At 46.2% G+C, this 19,716-nt stretch overlaps 1 protein-coding gene across 4 annotated transcripts in view; it reads left to right on the forward strand.

Moving 5' to 3' along the window:
- MED13L (mediator complex subunit 13L) overlaps window positions 1-19,716 on the forward strand; it is a 168,797-nt gene that overhangs the window by 129,586 nt on the left and 19,495 nt on the right. For all 4 annotated transcript variants that reach the window (XM_040080439.1, XM_040080440.2, XM_040080442.2 and 1 more), the window contains 12 exons: window positions 68-172; window positions 2,414-3,142; window positions 3,797-4,019; window positions 4,452-4,557; window positions 4,850-4,974; window positions 6,129-6,225; window positions 9,543-9,763; window positions 12,838-13,043; window positions 15,279-16,222; window positions 16,858-17,037; window positions 18,643-18,866; window positions 19,460-19,652. In XM_040080439.1, the coding sequence (XP_039936373.1) occupies window positions 68-172; window positions 2,414-3,142; window positions 3,797-4,019; window positions 4,452-4,557; window positions 4,850-4,974; window positions 6,129-6,225; window positions 9,543-9,763; window positions 12,838-13,043; window positions 15,279-16,222; window positions 16,858-17,037; window positions 18,643-18,866; window positions 19,460-19,652 (3,353 nt within the window). The remainder of the gene's footprint in view (window positions 1-67; window positions 173-2,413; window positions 3,143-3,796; window positions 4,020-4,451; window positions 4,558-4,849; window positions 4,975-6,128; window positions 6,226-9,542; window positions 9,764-12,837; window positions 13,044-15,278; window positions 16,223-16,857; window positions 17,038-18,642; window positions 18,867-19,459; window positions 19,653-19,716) is intronic.

Below are 19,716 nucleotides of genomic sequence, written 5' to 3' on the forward strand. Positions count from 1 at the left end.
TATGTATATTTTTAAATTTTTGTTCTTCAAAAGGTGGTGATTACTAAAATAATTTTCTCTTCTTCAGGAGGAATCAAATTACAGCTGCAAATTTGGAAGAGGAAGTTCCTAACAATAGTGTTTCATGGGATTTTGTGGATCCTGTCCAAAGAGTCAGTTGTTCTTGTTCCAGGTGAGCTTTGAAGAGAATAAACATTTGTCATATTGCAAGAGCTCTCTTCAGACAGAGGTACACTTACAGAAGGGAGTTATGCTTTAGCTGAGACAAGAGGAAATTGAAATATCACACCTGTAAACACATTTGGGGGATGCAACTCCATCTCAGCCCATTGTCGCTTGCAGGAGCCAATCCAAGTGGAAAATTGATAGTACTGGGGCCAGGATCACTTCCTATTCATAAGGAACTCATCCTGCAGCTTTTCAGAGCTGTAACCTTTGGCTAAGTGGTGAAGAGGGCAGGATCTGCCTAAGTTTGTGAGTATCCTGATACTTGGAGGAAGCGGGAAAACATCCCTTCAAATCACTTCACGTGCCTCTGGTCAATCTGCCATGGCATCAAAACCCACCCACTGTCACTGGATCAGAAAGAATTCATAGCTCACTCACACAAACACTTTAGGAGGTTATTGATGTTATCTGTCATCTTTGGGTGGTTAGAGTTCCAGAACTCCTCACTCAGGAAAGGCAAACCATCATCACCAATATACTTAACCATTCTTAAAACTATCAGAGAGATGTTACAGGGCTAGAAAAAAACCCCAGTTAGCAGTGAAATAGTCCTGTGAAACACTTCTATTGAAATTCTTAATTCCTAAGGCCAGCATCTGCTTGTAAGATGAGTGACAAAAGCACCTTTACCAAAAGAAGTTATCCCTTAAGCATGCAGTTCTTCTTTGTGTAGCCCAAGGAAGAGATGAAGGGGCCATGCATCCTGCAAGGGTGGAATGTTCAACCTGGAGACTCCCTACTCTATCCCAAGTGAGAAGAGCTTTCTGCAGCTCTTTCCCCCAATTATACACATCGTTTGTATTCATATACTCAAGAACGTGGAACAGATAAATGTTCTGTCAGAATGCCAAGTGTTTCCTGTGGAAAAGTGAGGTCCAGCTTTGCCTGGAAAGCATGGGATTCAAAGTGGGCAGTGGGAGCCTGGTTCTATGGATAGGTTCAGCTGCACTTGCAATTTCACACTGTCTGTTCATCCCTCCAGTGATAACTGCATCATGCTGGAGTTGGTAAATGCAGCAGCTGGAAAATGGAAACATTATCCTCAAAATGAAAGCAGTACCTGATTTCAAACAGCAATAAGTACTTCCTGTGTAGCTGCAGAACCTGAGCAGCTACTGGCAAATAGAAATTGTTTTACTCGTTTCTGTGCCCATTCCGTGTACTGGATAAATGTCAGGATATAATCTTAGATCTGGAGTCTCAAAGGGCTGTCTGGTGCTCAGCATCAAATTCAGTCTCCTGCAGAACCAGCTCGGTGTGTGAGGTGCAGAATGTCTGAAATAATTCTCTGCAGTCAGTTAAAATACGCTGAATGATGGAGAATTAAGGCGATGAAATGTTACAAGAACATGCTTAAGGCAAACCTCCGGTTAGCAGGGCATTAGCTGCACATTAGGGTGATTGCAGGCACCGACCATCTGCTGCTGCAGGGAATCTGCAGCGTGTCCTGGGAACAGCAGAGTCCTGTGGAAGCTGGGATAACCCCACACAGCCTGGATGCTTCCAGGGAGCCCGGGCAGCGAGCACCAGGCGTTGTGTTTGCACCTCTCGACAGGGTTGGGTGTCTCCAATCTAGTCCACTTCACTTGTGATCATGTAGGTTATCTTTTTAAGCAAAAAGTACATTACATGTTTTGAAATGGGTTTTTGTTGTTCTATTGTTGTTCATAAAATAGGGATGGAGTGATTAATTTTGAAATGTTTATTTTTAAACATGTTTCAATGTTAAGCGCAAATACATCTTTCAATTTCTGTTTGACTCAATAAAAATCAAATCAACAGCTAAACAAAAAGCCCTGAACAACAAAAAAGACCAATAAAAGCATGGGCAGAGTTATATCCCTGTTGTCACATCCTTGGGAATCATCAGTATGATGAAAATAATTTTAGCAGGACCTGAAACACTGAAACTCAATCCTGTGCTTCTCAGTCTCAGAGATACTGGATGCAAAGTCAAAAAAGACATATGAAGCCAGTAATAAGATTGTATGTTACTGCATTATTTTGTTTGAATATTTAAACACATTTATTCAAGCTTACTCCATCAGGCAGAGATTAAAAGCCAGTTAACAGATCAGGAGCAGGCAGGCGGTTTCTCAGCGCCGTTCTTTGGGTTTGGCTTTCCCCTGAGGTCGTGTGACTGCCCGGAGCATGCAGTGAGTGGTTTCTCTCCCTCCTTTTCCAGGCACAAGGTGTTCAAGCAGCGCTGCGCTGGTGCCTCGGGCCGGCCCCCCACGCTGCCCCAGCCCGGCTTCGCAGTGGGGCCGGCGGCGGCCTCGGCACTGCCTCCTCCTGCCTCCTCAAAGCACAAAACCACCGAGAGGCAGGACAAGGGAGAGAAACTGCAAAAAAGGCCCCTGATGCCGTTTCACCATCGGCCCTCTGTGACTGAAGAGCTATGCATGGAGCAGGACACGTCCGGGCAGAAGCTGGGACTGGCCGGGATGGAGTCCGCCTTGGAAGTTCCGAATTCCAGGAAATACGAGAAGCCGCTCTCGCTGCCTGCTAGAAATCCAAGCAAGCAGATTAATATGAATCCTATGGATTCACCCCGTTCCCCCACTTCCCCTCTGCCTCCCACCCTGAGCCCCCAGCCCAGAGGTCAGGAGGCGGAGAACCTGGACCCGCCCTCCGTTCCTGTGAACCCAGCGCTCTACAGCAGCGGGCTGGAGCTGCAGCCGCTGCCCAGCCTGGATGACAGGACAGTCCTGGTGGGACAGAGGTTACCTCTGATGGCAGAGGTCAGTGAGACAGCCTTGTACTGTGGCATAACTCAGAGCAACGAGGCCGTGGACGTGTGGAGGACCTACAGTGTCCCTTCGAGTGACGACCCCGAGTTCCGGCCGCCGGAGCTGCCGTGTGAGAGGTATGATGGCAGGATGGAGATCAACCCCGACAGCACTGCACTGAAAAGGTGAGACTGCACACTGAGCAGGGGGCTGGGCAGTTTTATTCATCACCAAACTAATTTCTACTTTTTAACTGACAAAGGCTAAGGCTGCAGTGAGCACCAAATCCTTAAATAAAAACACTGTATTGCAGGATGCTTGCCTTTTCCATCTCTGGCTTTCTGTTGGACACTACAAGAACTGATCAATCTCTTTGTAGCCTATTTTTGTATTTGATGCTAGCTTTAAAATTGCTGTAGAATTCTGGTAATGCATTTTAAAAAATGCACCAGAGAGAGTGGTTAATGAAAATTTTCAGGAAAAATAATTTGAGGAAGAGTGATCGAGTTAAAATACCATTGAGTTTGGTAATTACAATGGAGTTTTCTAGGCTGAAAAAGGTTTCAGGCCCGCTGAAAAGTGCAGCCTGGGAAGGCTGGACTTGAAAGTGTTTTCATTTACACAGTGACAAAATTAATTCCTCTTTCATTGTCCCAGAGATCTTAATGCAGTAATGTATTTAATCTTAAATGTATCCAATATATCCTTTGTTTGAGGAGAAAAAACCATTTCTGTTGAGCAAGGGGGATGGAGTGAGCCACAGGCTGTGTTTGTGAAGACAGCTGCAGATTACACTGGTTTTGTTTCATGGTGGCTTTGCTTCTTTATTTTCACTTCAGGCTCTTAGCACAACCTAATAAACGGTTTAAAATTTTGGAAGAGCAGAAACCAGTGCAGACCCTGAACTATCTCGACCCCTTGCCTCTACTACAACCCCCTGGAGAAGGCTGGGGAGACACCAGTGATCCTTACACCTTTGAAGATGGAGACATCAAGTACAGTTTCACTGTCAATAAAAAATGCAAACTTGGGGCTGAGAAAGATCCTTTGAAAAAGAACAAGGTAAGGTGTAAATCCAGTCTTTGGCATTAATGTTTTTGTGGGATTTATCTTGTAGCACAGTGTTTGCTCTATAGCTCTCTGGAAGACATATGTCTGTTCCACAGAACAAAATCAGATGTGCATATATTTGTATTTATATTTTTTATTTAAAAAAAAATATTATCACCTGCACAATGCTCCTTAGGTATCTTATCCTTTATGGAGCTGTTTTTGGTGTCTGGCTGTGCAAGCAAACATTCTAAAAGATGTTTTTTCCTGGGGAGTTTGAGGTTAATTACCTGGACTGGCTGTCAGAGCTGAATATGGTCCATGGGATCCTTTGTAAATTTTATATTTAACTCAGACCCCCAAGTCTGGCTGGACACAGGAAAACATTTGTTCTTACGTAGCTTAAATTCATATCCGTGAAATCTCTTTGATTTTTTTGTCTAGTCAGAAGATGGGATTGGTTCCAAGGAAATCCCCCCAGCGGGCCATTCCACACCAGTTCCTGATGGAAAAGATGCCATGTCCATTTTCAGTTCTGCTCCTAAGACCGGTGAGTTAAAGCTCTTCAAAGCAAAACCACCCATATGCCATAACATCTGGAGGGAAAAATCACATCTGAACTTTTGTCTGTAATATCAGAGCTACCTTGTCCTTTTTATAAAAACAATGATATATTTTTTAGAATGTTAAATGGGCAGTAGCTCCCTCCCTGTTTCCCGACTGCCCCTCGGCGGTTGCTGAGCAGCCTGCCGGGCTCCAGCACAGCAGAGAGCTCGGTGCTGTTGCGTTGCTGCCATTTCCCTGACGGTGCTCCCCTTTATTCCCTGTTCCCGGCGTGGCAGAGCCGCGGCAGGACGGCGCTGCCGCCAGGGCCGGCTCTGGCAGCCTCACCCAGGTCACCGACCTGGCCCCGTCCCTGCACGACCTCGACAACATCTTCGACAACTCCGACGAGGATGAGCTTGGGGTGAGTCTTTGTGGGGATGAGCGTTCTGTGGGCCAAAAAAACAGGAATCCTGGTGGGAATTATTGTTTCTAATGGATGGGGGAGAGAGAGAGTTTCCAGGTAGGCAGGCTTGGATTTTAGCTAGGAAGGATTGCTGGCAAAGAGAGAGATTTGTCCTGTATGGACAGGCTGTAAGGAGCTTCCATAGGGAGAGCCATGCAGTTCCTGTATAAATCCATTATATCTAGTTCTATGTCCTGGACTTCTGTTGGCATTTTGTGTTTGAGAATTATGGTGGAAAATATCCAAGTTTTATTAATTGACGATGGGTTCTTTTACCTTGCCTCACAACCTGACCATAGAAAAATAAATTCAACCTTACAGGATTCCAGTAATTCTCTGAGTCATGTTCCCTTATATTCCTCCAAGCACTTTATTTCAATGCAGAGAGAAATAGTTGCTGCATGGTAGGAAATACAAATTTATATCAGTTATGGGGGGGGGCATTGCCTGGGAAGGCAAAGATTTGGATAGTCACTATCTTTAAGCGTAATCTAATAGAGCCATAATGATACAGAAGGTGGTCCTAAAGTGACTGTTAGTAGATAACAGTGTTTAAACGTCTTTTTAAAAGTCTTATGCCTTGTTCTTGGCAGGATTTTATAAGTGCCCCAATTTCCTTACCATAGTTCTACACAAACTGCACTTCAAATGCCACAGTTAATATGCAAATCTACCAGAGGACTGTTCTGTCAAAATAAAAAATTACTTTCTTCTCTAAAATTGCCCTGGACAGCCCAAATGTTTTTCCTGTCTTAACATTTGCATGTGTTGGGCTTACTCTCAGTGTCATATTCCCATTACTACCTTGGAGTAATCCAAACATGGAAACAAATGGAGCAATCATATGCATTTCAAGCTCAGGGCTTGTGTTAACATTTTGAATATAATTTGTGTATAGAAATACAAAGATATGTAGATATACGTATGCATCAATTTATGAGGGGATATATAGACAGGCAAATATTCCTTTTTGGTTTTAGTGTTGAAAGAGGGGAAAAAAATCCAGGCTCCTTGGGGGGGAGCGGGTGGGAGAGTAGACAAGCAGCCTTGTCTTCGGTGTGCAGTGCTCTGCGAGGTGCGAGTGTGTGCTGACTGCAGCGTTTGCTTTGCAGGCCGTGTCCCCAGCCCTGCGCTCCAAGGTGCCGGCAGCGGGCTCCGAGGAGCGGCCGCTGGGCAAGGACGGCCGGACTGCGGTTCCCTACCCTCCCAGTGAGTACCAGCGCTCCAGTGGCACAGCCAGGCCTGCCTGCACGGCCCTGCGCTGCCACTGGGCTCGCTGGGGGTGCGCCTGGGGCTGGAACTGCCAGCTTTTACTGAGGCCGGTGGTAGTACAGGCACAGATTTTTAATGAGCCTACTGAGATAGGAGGTACTCTCCTGTTGACGTTGTGGTCTTGGTCTGGAGCTATGGGGAAGGGTTTGTTACAAAGCTTCCTTTGGAAGCTTTCCCCTCTCTTCTCTGCTCGCTGTTGGGCACTTCCACCATTACCAAATCCCTCTGTAAGTATAAATCTTCTACTTAACGAAATCAAAGAATTTAAAACCATGGCTTACCAACTGGCCACGATGGTGCAACCTGTCTTGGAAGAAAATTGCATTGAACATTTGACAAATTAAAGCTAAAATCACCTTCAGGGTTTAATCTGGATGTGGAAGCACATGATTAAAATCGAAGTGCTGGGTTCTAACTTCAGGCATGGTGTGAACCTGTCATGGGTGGTTGTGGTAGTGATACCTGTGCAGGCCCTGCACATGGACAAGGGAGGTTATGGGAGTTCAGGTATCTTAGGAAATTGTATGAAATTAGATTGAACAATAGGGCTTTTTTCTAAGGACTGTGCCAACAACTATTGGGAATGGTAACTTGTACTCTGAGGTTCGAGGGCTTTGCTGCATTTCTTGCACCTGACAGGAGGGTGCAGCCGGGGGGGTCGGGCTCTGCTCCTGGGAACAGGAGAGGGAACGGCCTCAGGCTGGGCTGGGGAGGCTCAGGGTGGATATTGGGAAAATTCCTTCACTGTAAGGATTGTAAAGCCTGGCCACAGCTGCCCAGGGCAGTGCTGGAGTCTCCAGCCCTGGAGGGATTTACCAGCCCTGTGGATGTGGCCCTTGGGTCAGTGGTGGCCTTGGCAGGGCTGGGGACTGGTTGGACTCGATGATCTCAGAGGGCTTTTCCAACCTGAACAGATCTCCGATTGTGCTGGTGTAGGTGGCATTTCTTTTGAGATAAAGGAGAAGTGTGTTTGTGGGACAGGAGGAAGGTGACAATTTCTGGTATAATAGAAACAAATCAAATTACGAATTACTTAGTGGTGAGAAGGAAGAGCGTTTGATTTCTGTGGCCACTGTAAGCAGAAATCCAATCTCTCTGCAAATCATGCTTTAAAGCCTTCTCATTAACTTCAGCTGGTAATGAGAACAAATTGAGGTGAAGAAAAAAAACAGTCTGAAGGAGATGAGTCAGAGTTTTATGGACCCATAAAAGCTGTGCTGATTTACTCAAATGTAGAAGTCTGAAGTATACAGAGATTGGATTTTGACAGGTTTAGTTGATCCATAGCTTTTTAAAATATGCAAAGCTTTTTCAAGCATGACACACATGAAAATGAATGATGATAGTTGCCTGTTGCTGTAGGGTTGGGGGATTTTTTGTAATTAAACTTTTTTATGAATCTGCACTGCAGAATTTTGCTAAGTGGAGTGAGCTGGAGGTGAGAAAATGATGTAGTGTGAAGTTAAACAGATACACTCCACTTGTAGCCGTGGCCTTGCCACCAGCTGTCGAGGCAGAGCAGTGTCTGTGTGGAGCTGAGGTGCCTTGTACAGCATCGTAAATTCCTGCTGGCCGCCCTTCATTTTCACCTTCCTCCCTGTCCCCTCTCCAGTGCCTAAAGCACCTCTCTCTGCTGAGAGACAGAGGGAGCTAATCTAGCTGCCAGCCTGAACATGGACTTCCACACTAATGTTGGTAGAAAAGAGTTTCTTCCATTCTGCTGAATTTCTTTTCAGCTTTGATTTATACTGTATCAGGGCAAGATTAAGGTCTTTCAAATTCAGATACTAAGGGAGTGGGAAAAAAAGAATATGGACAGAGTGGGAATAGTTCATAGCCCACTGTTTACTCTGCTGCTCCAGACTGTGAAGGACTGGGTTCAGCTTGGACAGCTGTTACCAAAAGAACTGCATTTTGAGAGGAATGCTCCTGTTTGGGTGGTTTACCTTTGTTAGAGAGTTCAGTAGCCTGGCTGTGTCATCTCTGAGCACAAAAGCATCACATGCTCTGTTAAGGCGGAGTGGAGACACATCCTGAGGATGCAGCATCCTACACAAATGTACTGTTAGGGCAGGTATTCATAGTCCATAGATAATTCTAATCCCCTCACTTATTTCTGCCTTTTTCTGTTAGTTTTTGAGAACAGTACTTCTTCTTACCGGTTTGGATTTCCACAACACAGAGTGTTTACCGGTCAGAAAGCCATCTACATTGATTTATGAATTTTCCATATCCTTAGGGTGCAGATGTTATTGAGTACAAGAGGGTCCCTGTGTCCTATCAGCTTGGGCATGGAAATGGGATTGGGCATTAAATCTGTCCAAAGAAGTATCTAAGAGGAGACACTTGTGGGAATTCACCCTTCTCTAATTACAGTGGTTCATCACTGATGGTTTTGTCCAGAGAGGACCTGTCCTAATACACGTCAGGAAAGTAGAGCATTTATACTGAATGTGACACAAAATAAATATGGAAGCTGTAGCTGCAAGGAAGCAGAATGGAGCTGGGGAGAACATGCAAGACTTTGCTGTGATTTGTGTTTGATTGCATTACACGGTATAGAGCATCTCTGTTGGGGTTGGTTGTTCTGCTTAAAGAAGAAAAATAGACAGTGGATGATTCCATGACATTCATTTCCTGAGAAGTCATTTAGGGATCTTCCTGGCTTAATGTCTTGTGATGCAAAATGATAATTTTGTGGTTTCTCTGGCACTGGAACTTTGGGATGCTTGGAAGTCTGTTTCCAGACAGAACTGCCCGTGTTTGTGGCAGGAGTTGTGTTGCCATGGACCAGACAAGGCTACAGTGACTGAGTGGAGAAATCCAGCTCAGGGCACACAGAGGCCTCCTGGTTTGGGGCTAGGTCAGCTCTGGCAAAGGGAGGAGACTCCTCTGTGACTCTTTAGAAACAGTCAGTGGAGTGAGCTTGGCATTAATGTCAATTCACCTCTCCGGTTACAAAGGATTTATTAGTTACTGGTAAACTGTACATTTGTATGTCTGTCTACCATGTTGTTGTTTCTGCTGAACAATAACCTTGCAGAGTGTCCCTAGGAATTTGGGGAATATATCCCTGGGAGTTAACTTTTGGTCTAGACTTACACTGCTGTCAGTACCCCAGTAAGTCTGGAAAAGCTTTGCTAGTTTTTAGCTGATGAAATAAGAGCTAGCATTGAATTGATCTCTTCTGTTTTATTGAACTTCCTTGGGAATTTTTATTTGAATTACTAACTGTGTCATTTCATCCTCTTCAGCTGTGGCAGATCTCCAAAGGATGTTCCCAACACCACCCTCTTTAGAACAGCACCCTGCCTTTTCCCCAGTGATGAGTTACAAAGACGGAATAAATTCAGAGACTGTGACTGCCTTGGGAATGATGGAGAGTCCTATGGTCAACGTGGTTCCAACGCAGCTGGCTGAGTTTAAAATGGAGGTGGAAGATGGATTAGGTAGCCCTAAACCTGAAGAAATTAAGGTAAGATGCCAGAAATGTGGGATTTTTACAAGCTTGTCTATACGCACTTTATTTTTTATAAACAAGTCCCATGTAGTGCGTGTAGCAACTAACAAATGTGAGCTGGACCTGTGTAAAGAACCTGTCAGCCTGGAGCTGGAAAAATACTATTCTCTAGTAGAAGAGCTTTTTAATTGCTTCCCTGATTTTAACTGTAGGCATTTTGTAATTTTATGTTTGTAGTGGTTCTGGGTGTTCTCAGGAAAAAAACAGTACTGTCTGTGAAATGAGCCCTGTGCCTAGCAGAATGTACATGTATGGAAAACACCACGCTCGTGACTAAGTAGCTGTTAAATGATGTATTTCTTTAGATAATTTCTCTGTGGCGCCTTTGCTGTGCCCCCCTCCCTGGTGCCAGGCTGGCACACGGTGGGATAAAGTGGTGCACGTAGAAAGGCTGCCTTTATCTCTCTGAAATGTTCCTTTTTTGGTTAGGGTTGAAACTCTCTGAGAAAGTCCAGGGGTTGAACTTGCTCTGTTTCTTCTTCAGCTGATGTTACTTCCCAAGTTTTAAGGCCAGATGGGACCATTCTTATCTGACTTTCTATATAACACAGGTCAGGTAATGTCACCTAGTTCCTCCTCTCTTGAGTCCTGTAGTGTCTCAGTAAAGAGCTGTTTGTAGCTGGGGACTCTGGGTTCTTGTGACATCCCAGTGTGGCCATTTCTCCATAGCATCCCATTGAGGGGCCCAGCATCAGCACTGATTTACATTGGGTGTGTCATTGTTCCATCACAGGGTGAGAGCAGGGCACAAATCATTCTGCCTGTGTGTCCTGCATTACTGAACTCCTGGGGCTGCTTTCTGTCACTTCTGTCAGAAGGTACCGTTACCATATTTCCATGCATACAGCCTGAAGGGTGTTTTTTAATAAAAAATGCATTTTTTGTGTGGAAATGCACAGCACGTTGTTCTGCAGCAAGCTGCTCTGTACACAGGGAATAAAAATGGAGATGCCCACTCTAATTCTGGCTTCCTGGTAGTCCCCAGCCTTTGACTGTATAGCCTTATTCTTCTCCTTCAGACCCACCCTGTCCCTCAGGGGCCTGTTCCTTCTATTTCAGCAGCTGTCTCTCTCCCCAGCACCACCTCCTTCCCTCTCCTTTGTGCCCATGCTGGAATTAACTGAGGGCTGGTTTTTAGGGGTCTGCATTGCTGAGCCAGGGACACACTTGCAGCTGCATGGACAAGAAGTGGCTGGGGGTGGTGTGAGGACTGTGATGGATGCCTTTGTTCAGTGTAAATGATGTGGTCACGTGTGACCCAGGACATTTTCCTGCCAGCAGGAGTAGCATCCTTCAGGCAGACTGCAAGAGAGGCTGTGGCAAATCCCACGGAGTGACTTCTTCCACAGGAGCTTTCAGTTTTGTCCCTGGGAGAAAAAGGAGTCCCTGTCCCTGTCAGGAAGCAGGACAGCCTGTGGGACAGCATTCCAGGGTTGTGCTCCCGTTTTGGTGCCAGTCCAGTGTGTCCAGTCAGACCCCAGAATTCCCAGCTCCTCCCCCTGCCAGGGGCTGAGCCGGCAGGGAGCTTGTCCTGGCAGTTCTGTGGGGAAAGGGGCTTTGCAGATATGGGAGGGAATTCCCAGTGTTCCTCCTGATGGCAGAACCCAGCTGAACATCAGGACATGGGGAGAGTCTGCTTTGGTACTGCCAGAGCTCTCCTTCCTCCCTTCTTTCCGTCCCTGAGCTCCCACTTGGAGGCACCCTGGCAAGGGGCACCTTCTCAGTGTGTGCTCCAGGACAGTCTCCATTGCCCATCTCGAGCTGGTGCATCCACAAGTTTTTATGCCACCACTGGAGTTTGGAAGAAGTTTTTTATAAGGTTTGTAAGACTTTGCCTTGGCACAGACCTTGCTGGTTTTTCTCTTCTGCTTGTGCAGTAAATTGTTTTTTTAAGAATAGGATAACTTGGGCCTGGGAAAAAAAAAAGTTTGTTTTGGAATTTGTTGAGCTGAAGGTTTTGGAGTGAGAGCAGATTTCAGGGTGTCATTGATACCAAAGATATTTTAATCTCCCTCACAGCCATTACAGGAGTATTAAAATACTTTATTCAGTTCTGCCTGAGAACATTTCCAAGAGCACAGTTGACTTGTTTCTGTGTGTGTCACACCTGCTCATACACACCAGTGGGGGAAGCAAACCTAAACCCACTAAACCCATTGCTGATCATTCTGAGAACATGGGAGTAGATTCCTTGGGCTGAGCATTCCGCAGCTGGAGACAGAAATCCACACATTCCTCATCCCTCAATGCTTGACAAGGTGCAAGGGAAAAAATGCTCTAAGAGATGTTAAATACTGAGACTGCTGTTACTGTTTTCACACTGATTTTTACTTTGCAGTAGTGCCTCAAGAGGATTAGTTCTGTTCTCCTGAAAGAGCTGGAATAGCTCTAGAAACTCTGGCTGAAGTTCTTGTCATCTTTACTCTCTGCGAGCAAAGTGACAGTCACTGCAAGCCCCGCTGGGCTGAATTTCATTGATAGTTAACACTGTGTTTGCTGGATTGTTTAGATACTTGTATTTAATACTCTGTGTAATGATTGGCATGTCAAAGTGTGCACTGTTATTGCTAAAGTGATGTGAAGCCCCACAGTGGGGGTTATTTGGAGAGGCTGCCTCAAGGCACCTCAGGGTTCCTCACACTGTGGCAGCCTCTCCCCACTGTCGGTACAGAAGTCTTGCAAAGATCAATCTTTAAAGTGCCTAAATGAGGTGATAAAAATTAGGTAGTGTGAAAATTCCGTAGTGCACTACTCATGTTTCAGGCAGAGCCTGTCTGAAATGAGCCTGATCCAATTGTGAAACCTGCCATAAAAGCTGTGCAGCATCTCGGGATAACAGGGAGCCTCAGCTGAGTTTCCTTGAAGGAACTACTCTTGAATGCCTTGTAGAAGGAATAAATATAGTTCATTTGGGGGGAAAAAAGGTAATTGTAGAGGGTTCAAACAGTACAATAGATTTTAATTAAAAATAAATATCTAAAGAGCAACCTGACCACATTGTTGTAACCAAGGTCACTTGGATGTTACAGGATTTTTCGTATGTGCACAAAGTTCCATCATTTCAACCTTTCGTGGGCTCCTCCCTGTTTGCTCCACTGAAGATCCTGCCCAGCCAGTGCCTCCTACCTCTGAAGATTCCAGATGCCTGCATCTTCAGGCCTTCTTGGGCCGTTCCTCCGAAAATTGAGCAACTTCCATTGCCACCTGCAGCCACTTTCATCAGAGATGGCTACAAGTAAGTACAGCCTTGGAGGAAATGGGTCTGTCAAGCCCATGCCTAAAGCTGGGTAACTAGAAGGGTTGTTTGTATTGACAACCTGCAAATGTATTTTAAACCTTTTAAGTTTGTCGTTCACTAAGATCAAAACTGTTCTGAGAGCAGGAGCATTGAGCCCTGGCTTTGGCAGTCAGAGGCGTTACAGTGTATGTCCACTCTCAGTGCTTTTAAAAGAACAGGAACGTGCAGTGCCTGGATTAATGGTAATTTCTGATACAGGGAAATATTATAATTTAACAGGAACGCATTGTTGTTGGAGAACAAAATGAATGCCCTGAACCCATCACATCTCTGCCTTCCCATTTCCATGCCCAGCCTCCCGCCAGGCTCCCTTGTGTCCCTTTGAGCTCTAGCCTGGAGATCTCTGGTCCTGGTGATTCTGTTTGCCCTTGTGAGGGCTCTGGGTCTGTGAGAGCTCCCCAGTCTGTGTTCCCATGGGAGCTCCTCTGGGCTCCTGTGGTGTCCCTGAGTGGGGCTGTGGTGAGCTGCTGATCAGACAGAGGTTGGTCCATGTCCTGTCCTGTCCCACCCGTCCTGATACCAAAAGAGGAGAGTGCCGTGACCTACAGGGAGCCACTGCCATTTATTTTCACAGCTTGGATTCCTGACTCAGTTCTCAGAAATTAGCAGTGTTCATGGACGTTCAAGTCCATTGCTGGAGGTTTTGAAAGCTAGCAAGAATTTGCACCATTAAATTAATAAAACCTCTTAAAAAGCATAGTAATAGTACAAAGGTCTCCTGCTGCACGGCTTCATTTCTGGAGGAAGCAGTCTGTATCTTTAAATCAGTCTGTAAATCCTTTAAATCAGTCCTTTTGCAGCCCCAAAGGGTCCTTCAGTGTTCTCAAAAGAACTGCAAAGAAGAAATTGTAAACCCTTGATATAGTGCCTAGGGAGCAATTTAATTCTCAGGTTTTTTCATAATAGTAACTGATGCACCGGGCCTGAGCTGGTTATTAATTTCAGGTATTTGTTGGGGGAAAAAACCCTTTCATTTTCAATCTAATCCAATTAGAGTGAGGATTATTACTGCGGGCTTCCGACAGAGTGGTGATTGCCAATCAGGGTTTCTAGGTCACCTTTTCTTATTAGTCTGAGGCACTCGCTCTGCTGCAGCTCCACAACTCCTTCAGACCCTGCTTCATTATTTTCCTCTCTCCTGCTTTGAGCTGGACACGCATCAGTTCAAGGTAATGAAATGATTGTAAGGAAAGAGGTCTTCAGTGTTTTCCTTTTCAAGTCACTAATGGTAGGTGGGCATTCAAATGATAGTCCTTTCCAATAACACACAAAATACACTGTGAGGACAGGCACACAAGGAAAAATCCTGTTTCCCCTTCCTTATTCAGAGACTCATTGAGTTCTTACGCTCTCTCCTCATTCTAATATGCAATTAACACATTGCAAGAAAAGTAAGCGGATTAGAAGTGATGTAGAAAGAGAAAAGTAAGATCTTTTTCTTTGATTGACCCCTTATCACCTCTTTCTTGAAATGAGTCCTTGCAGATGGAAGACAGATCTCATGTGAATGTACAAACTGTTCTGTAGTCACTTGAATTTGTCAGGAAATGGCAAAAAACAGGGTTATAAAACCCAGTCATGAATGGAGATGACCCAAAACCACAATTGTTAGCTTTACTGGACTAAGACTTTGTAATAGACTGTGTAATCCGAAATGAGGATTTGAATTTATTAGAATCAGACATACAGAGTGTGTCCATGAGGTGACACCGTGTATCAGAGTCACATCTATGACTTGTGACAGCTATTTCAATTGATTGTTTCTAAAGTAAAGATTTCTCTCTGAAATACTTTTCATTTCTACTAATCTGTATCTCTTCACAGATAGTGATGTTTAAAATAAAAGCTACTATTCTTTCTTTTTTCCCTAGAAAAGTTGCAAGCATTCTAAATCCTAACTTGATCATTTATCTAGAGATTGTTCTCAAGAGCGTTTGAGTTTTAGGCCAGGAGAATAATCTTTAACAGGGCGAAGTGATACTTTTTATCATAATGATAAGAAACAGCGGTGCTCGTGGTGAGAATTCTGAGTTCTGTTGAGAACCACGAGTCAAGGTTACGAGCGGAGTGTTCTTTAGTGCAATTTCGATGAGTCCCTTCAGGTTCCGCTATCTCTTCGTATTTAAAAATGAGCTTTGACGGGAGGGGTCTCTGTCCATCCCTTCCCTGCAGCAACGTGCCCAGCGTGGGCAGCCTGGCGGACCAGGACTACCTGCAGATGAACACGCCGCAGATGAGCACGCCCGTGACGCTCAACAGCGCGGCCCCCGCCAGCAACAGCGCGGGGGTGCTGCCGTCCCCGGCCACGCCGCGCTTCTCCGTGCCCACGCCGCGCACGCCGCGCACGCCCAGGACTCCCCGGGGCGGGGGCACCGCCAGCGGCCAGGGCTCCGTCAAGTACGACAGCACGGACCAGGGCTCCCCCGCCTCCACGCCCTCCACCACGCGGCCGCTCAACTCGGTGGAGCCGGGCACGGTGCAGCCCATCCCGGAGGCGCACAGCCTGTACGTGACCCTGATCCTCTCCGACTCCGTGCTCAACATCTTCAAGGACAGGAACTTCGACAGCTGCTGCATCTGCGCCTGCAACATGAACATCAAGGGCGCGGACGTGGGGCTGTACATCCCCGACTCCTCCAACGAGGATCAGTACCGCTGCACGTGCGGCTTCAGCGCCATCATGAACCGCAAGCTCGGCTACAACTCCGGGCTCTTCATCGAGGACGAGCTGGATATTTTCGGCAAGACCTCGGACATCGGCCAGGCTGCGGAAAGGCGACTGATGATCTGTCAGAGTAACTTGATCTCGCAGATGGGAGACGGAGCCAGGAGGAGCCAGGAGCCTCCCATGAGCCTCCTGCTGCTGCTGCAGAACCAGCACACGCAGCCCTTCACCTCGCTGAGCTGCCTGGATTACATGGCCTCCAACAACCGCCAGACGCTGCCCTGTGTCAACTTGAGCTACGACCGGCTGCAGGCCGACAGCAACGACTCCTGGGTGGAATGTTTCAACGCCCTGGAGCAGGGCAGGCAGTACGTGGACAACCCCACCGGGGGCAAGGTGGACGAAGCCCTTGTCCGAAGTGCCACTGTCCATTCCTGGCCTCACAGCAACGGTAAGGGCACAGCTGAGCCTTTTGTCTCTGGTTGTTTTGTGACCTCTGTAAATTTGTTTAGCTGTGACCCACATGGTCTTCATGCGGGAAATGACAGGACTAAAAGTATGCTTGAGATAAAGTCGATTTCTGAAAGCTTGTAAATTACATCTAAAGTACCAGTAGTCTAGTTATCCTCAAACTTTGTGGCCTAAATTGGGAATGAGTCTGTGAAAGTTCACAAATCTGAAGCAAATTCAGGTATTTGGGGGAAGGCAAAATTCAGGGCCTTTTTTTACTTTGGAGGAGGGTGTAAGCAGTCAGCAAAAAGAATTGCTCTGTTTGAGTTAGGGGGAAGAAGGGGAAAAAAATACCAAGGGGGTGGGAAAAATGATAATTAAATATTACTTGTTTGTGTACTGAAGATGCTCCAATATCTTGTTACCTGAGCTGGACACCAGTGATACTGAAATGTGTGTGTGTTGTGAGCAATGTTTTTGAAAATGCCACATTGAGTGCCATCCAGTTAATTAGAGTTGTCCAAATTCCATGGGCAGCTTGCAGAGCAATTCAAGAAACAATCCACAAAAGCTGTTACTGTGTCCTAGGCATTGCTGTCCCTCCCTGAAGTGATTGCTGCTCCTTGTCCCTTGCAGTGCTGGACATCAGCATGCTCTCCTCCCAGGATGTGGTGCGCATGCTGCTCTCCCTGCAGCCCTTTCTCCAGGATGCCATCCAGAAGAAGAGGACGGGAAGGACCTGGGAGAACATCCAGCACGTGCAGGGACCACTCACCTGGCAGCAGTTCCATAAGATGGCAGGACGGGGGACCTATGGTACCTACACTGGGCTCTGTGCCAAGTTAGAGTGCAGCTTCCTAGAAATGGGCACTTTCTCCTGGGAATCTTGGGAGGGGGCTGTTCATACTGCTTGGGGTCATTCACAGAGCTTTGAAGTGCCTCGAAAGGCCTTTGTGACACCCTGGTGAAGGCTTTGCCCCTCCAGGTGATGCACATTTATAGGGAGCAGAAACTCTGGGTGGGGCTCAGACCCCCCCTGTTGAAGTGTGGAGCTGGCTCAGAGCAAAGCAAGCTGGTGTTGACATAATGGGAGCAGAGGGAGCTGCTGAAATCAGCCACATCATACTGGGAACAGGGCCTGTGTGGGCTCTGCAAATCCAGGAAAATTGGGAATGCTTTCTCCATGCAGGTTCCTGTAGCCATAATGAGAAGTCTTAGTTTCAGTATCTCCTGGCTGTAAGTGACACTTCTGTAAAATGCAAAATAACAAACCAGATTTTGTCTGTGCAGGTTTGCAGAGCAGTGACTGACATTTCAATCTGTATTTCTTGCTTGCAGTTTATTTTAGGCTTAACCAGTGCAGTCTGGTTTAATGTTTTTCCTACAGCTCCACCACGCTTTGCTCTCTATTGGTATTTGATATATTGCTGCTTTCCTTGGGGCTGGAACGACTGGGGGCAGCTCCAGTTCCTGTCTAAAGCAGTTTTGCCCCACCAGGAGCACTTCTAATAATTTTTCCAGCATTTGTAATTTAAAGAGTTAGGATTTGCCAATTGTTACCAGAGAATAGCACCAAAATTCCCATAGAGTGCAGAGCCGAACCTTTGATGGAAAGTCAGTGAATTTTACTGGATGCTGACTTTTTAATAAAAATGAATTATATTCTGCAGGAACTACTGAGTATATTTTAGCTTGACATTTTCAGCAATATTTCTTCTACTGAGGCAGTATCTGGGAGACACCCTGTTACACTGGATAATAATCCTCTCTGTGGGGACGGCAGTGCTTGGAGCACATCCTATGGAGAGGGGCAGGAAGCAATTTTTAGAATTATGATAATTTTGTGCAGTATTATATACCTGGGAATTAATTTCTCTAAGCATCAGTAATTTTGCACAACCAGGTGGAGGTGGATGAAGAGCTGTAAGGTCAGATTTTGTGTGTTCCTGTTATTACCTGTGATTGAACAGGAACTCCTGGGCTGTGGTTATGAATATGACAAAGGAAAACCAGGATATGAAGTCTCCTCAGGAATGGCAGTACAAGAGCTTGGAGTACACTGGGAGATGTTTTATTGCAGATTTCTAGGAAAGTTTAAGTGGTGCTTGGATCAGCTCCCTCCACTTTGGCCAACAGCTTTGATTATATGACATTCCTTTAAGAACTATATAAATCTTCCCTCTCCTTTATTAAATACCTTTTCCAAGAAGAAAGGCTGCGAGCACATGGTTTATCAGGCATGGCACACCCTTGATAACCGTTTCCACTCCATGATAAACCTGTAGGACACTGAGAACAGCGAGGGATGAGTGATTTCCAATATTCCTGTAAAAGAACCCAATTCCTGGGCCATCAGAGACCCACTGCAGTCAAACCAGATATTTTAACATTTTTTCTTTGTTTGTTTTTTCCCCTGTGAAGGCTCTGAGGAATCTCCCGAGCCTCTCCCGATCCCGACGCTGCTGGTGGGCTATGACAAGGACTTCCTGACAATCTCTCCGTTCTCCCTGCCCTTCTGGGAGAGGCTCCTGCTGGATCCCTACGGGGGCCATCGGGATGTCGCCTACATCGTGGTGTGTCCGGAAAATGAGGCCTTGCTCGATGGAGCCAAAACTTTCTTCAGGGACTTGAGTGCTGTATACGAGGTTGGAAGGAGGGACCACACTGAATTATTGCTTCTTAAATGTTATTGCTGCTCCAATGCATGTCCACAGGGAGAAATCCATGGGGTTTAAAGTAACAACTATTTGAAGAAGGGAGTGTTTTCATTTTGAGGGCTTTCTGCACTTTCAGAGTCCAAGAATGCTGTCTTAGTGACACTGGGATTCTCTGGGCATTTTGGGGTGTTTGTTGCTGTCTGCTCTTTCCAGCAGACATTCATTTCACAGAGGAGGCAGCAGTGGCATTAACAGAGCTGCAGCCTCCTGGTGATAGCCCAACCACACCTAAAGAGCAAGGAGCTGAAGAAGCTGTTGCTTTCTCACAGTTGCTAGCCTGGGGATAAAAGCACTTATTTCTTTAGCATGTACTCCCCAATATGTCAGAGTCCTTTGTAACCTCAGTTTTGCTGAGTTCAGTTCAAGCCAACAGATAAATGTAACCCTTTTTTTTTTAGATATTTATTAGGAAGCCCCTAGCTGTGTGCTGAGAATGAGGGGCTGAAGCCACAAACCGGTCTCTGTAACTTCCTGGGGTGGTTGCATCTCCTTACGGGCGTTTGTCCTTCTCTCCCCTGCAGATGTGCAGACTTGGGCAGCACAAGCCCATCTGCAAAGTGCTGCGGGACGGGATCATGCGGGTGGGCAAGAGCGTGGCGCAGAAGCTGACGGACGAGCTGGTGAGCGAGTGGTTCAGCCAGCCCTGGGGCTCCGAGGACTGTGACAATCATTCCAGGCTCAAGCTCTACGCGCAGGTCTGCCGCCATCACCTTGGTGAGTGACGCCCTGGGCCCTCTGGGGGGCATGTGCAAACCCACGGCGTGGGCTTTCTAAAGGT

Source organism: Hirundo rustica, chromosome 17 (genome assembly GCF_015227805.2).
Source record: "Hirundo rustica isolate bHirRus1 chromosome 17, bHirRus1.pri.v3, whole genome shotgun sequence".
Lineage (NCBI taxonomy): Eukaryota > Metazoa > Chordata > Aves > Passeriformes > Hirundinidae > Hirundo > Hirundo rustica.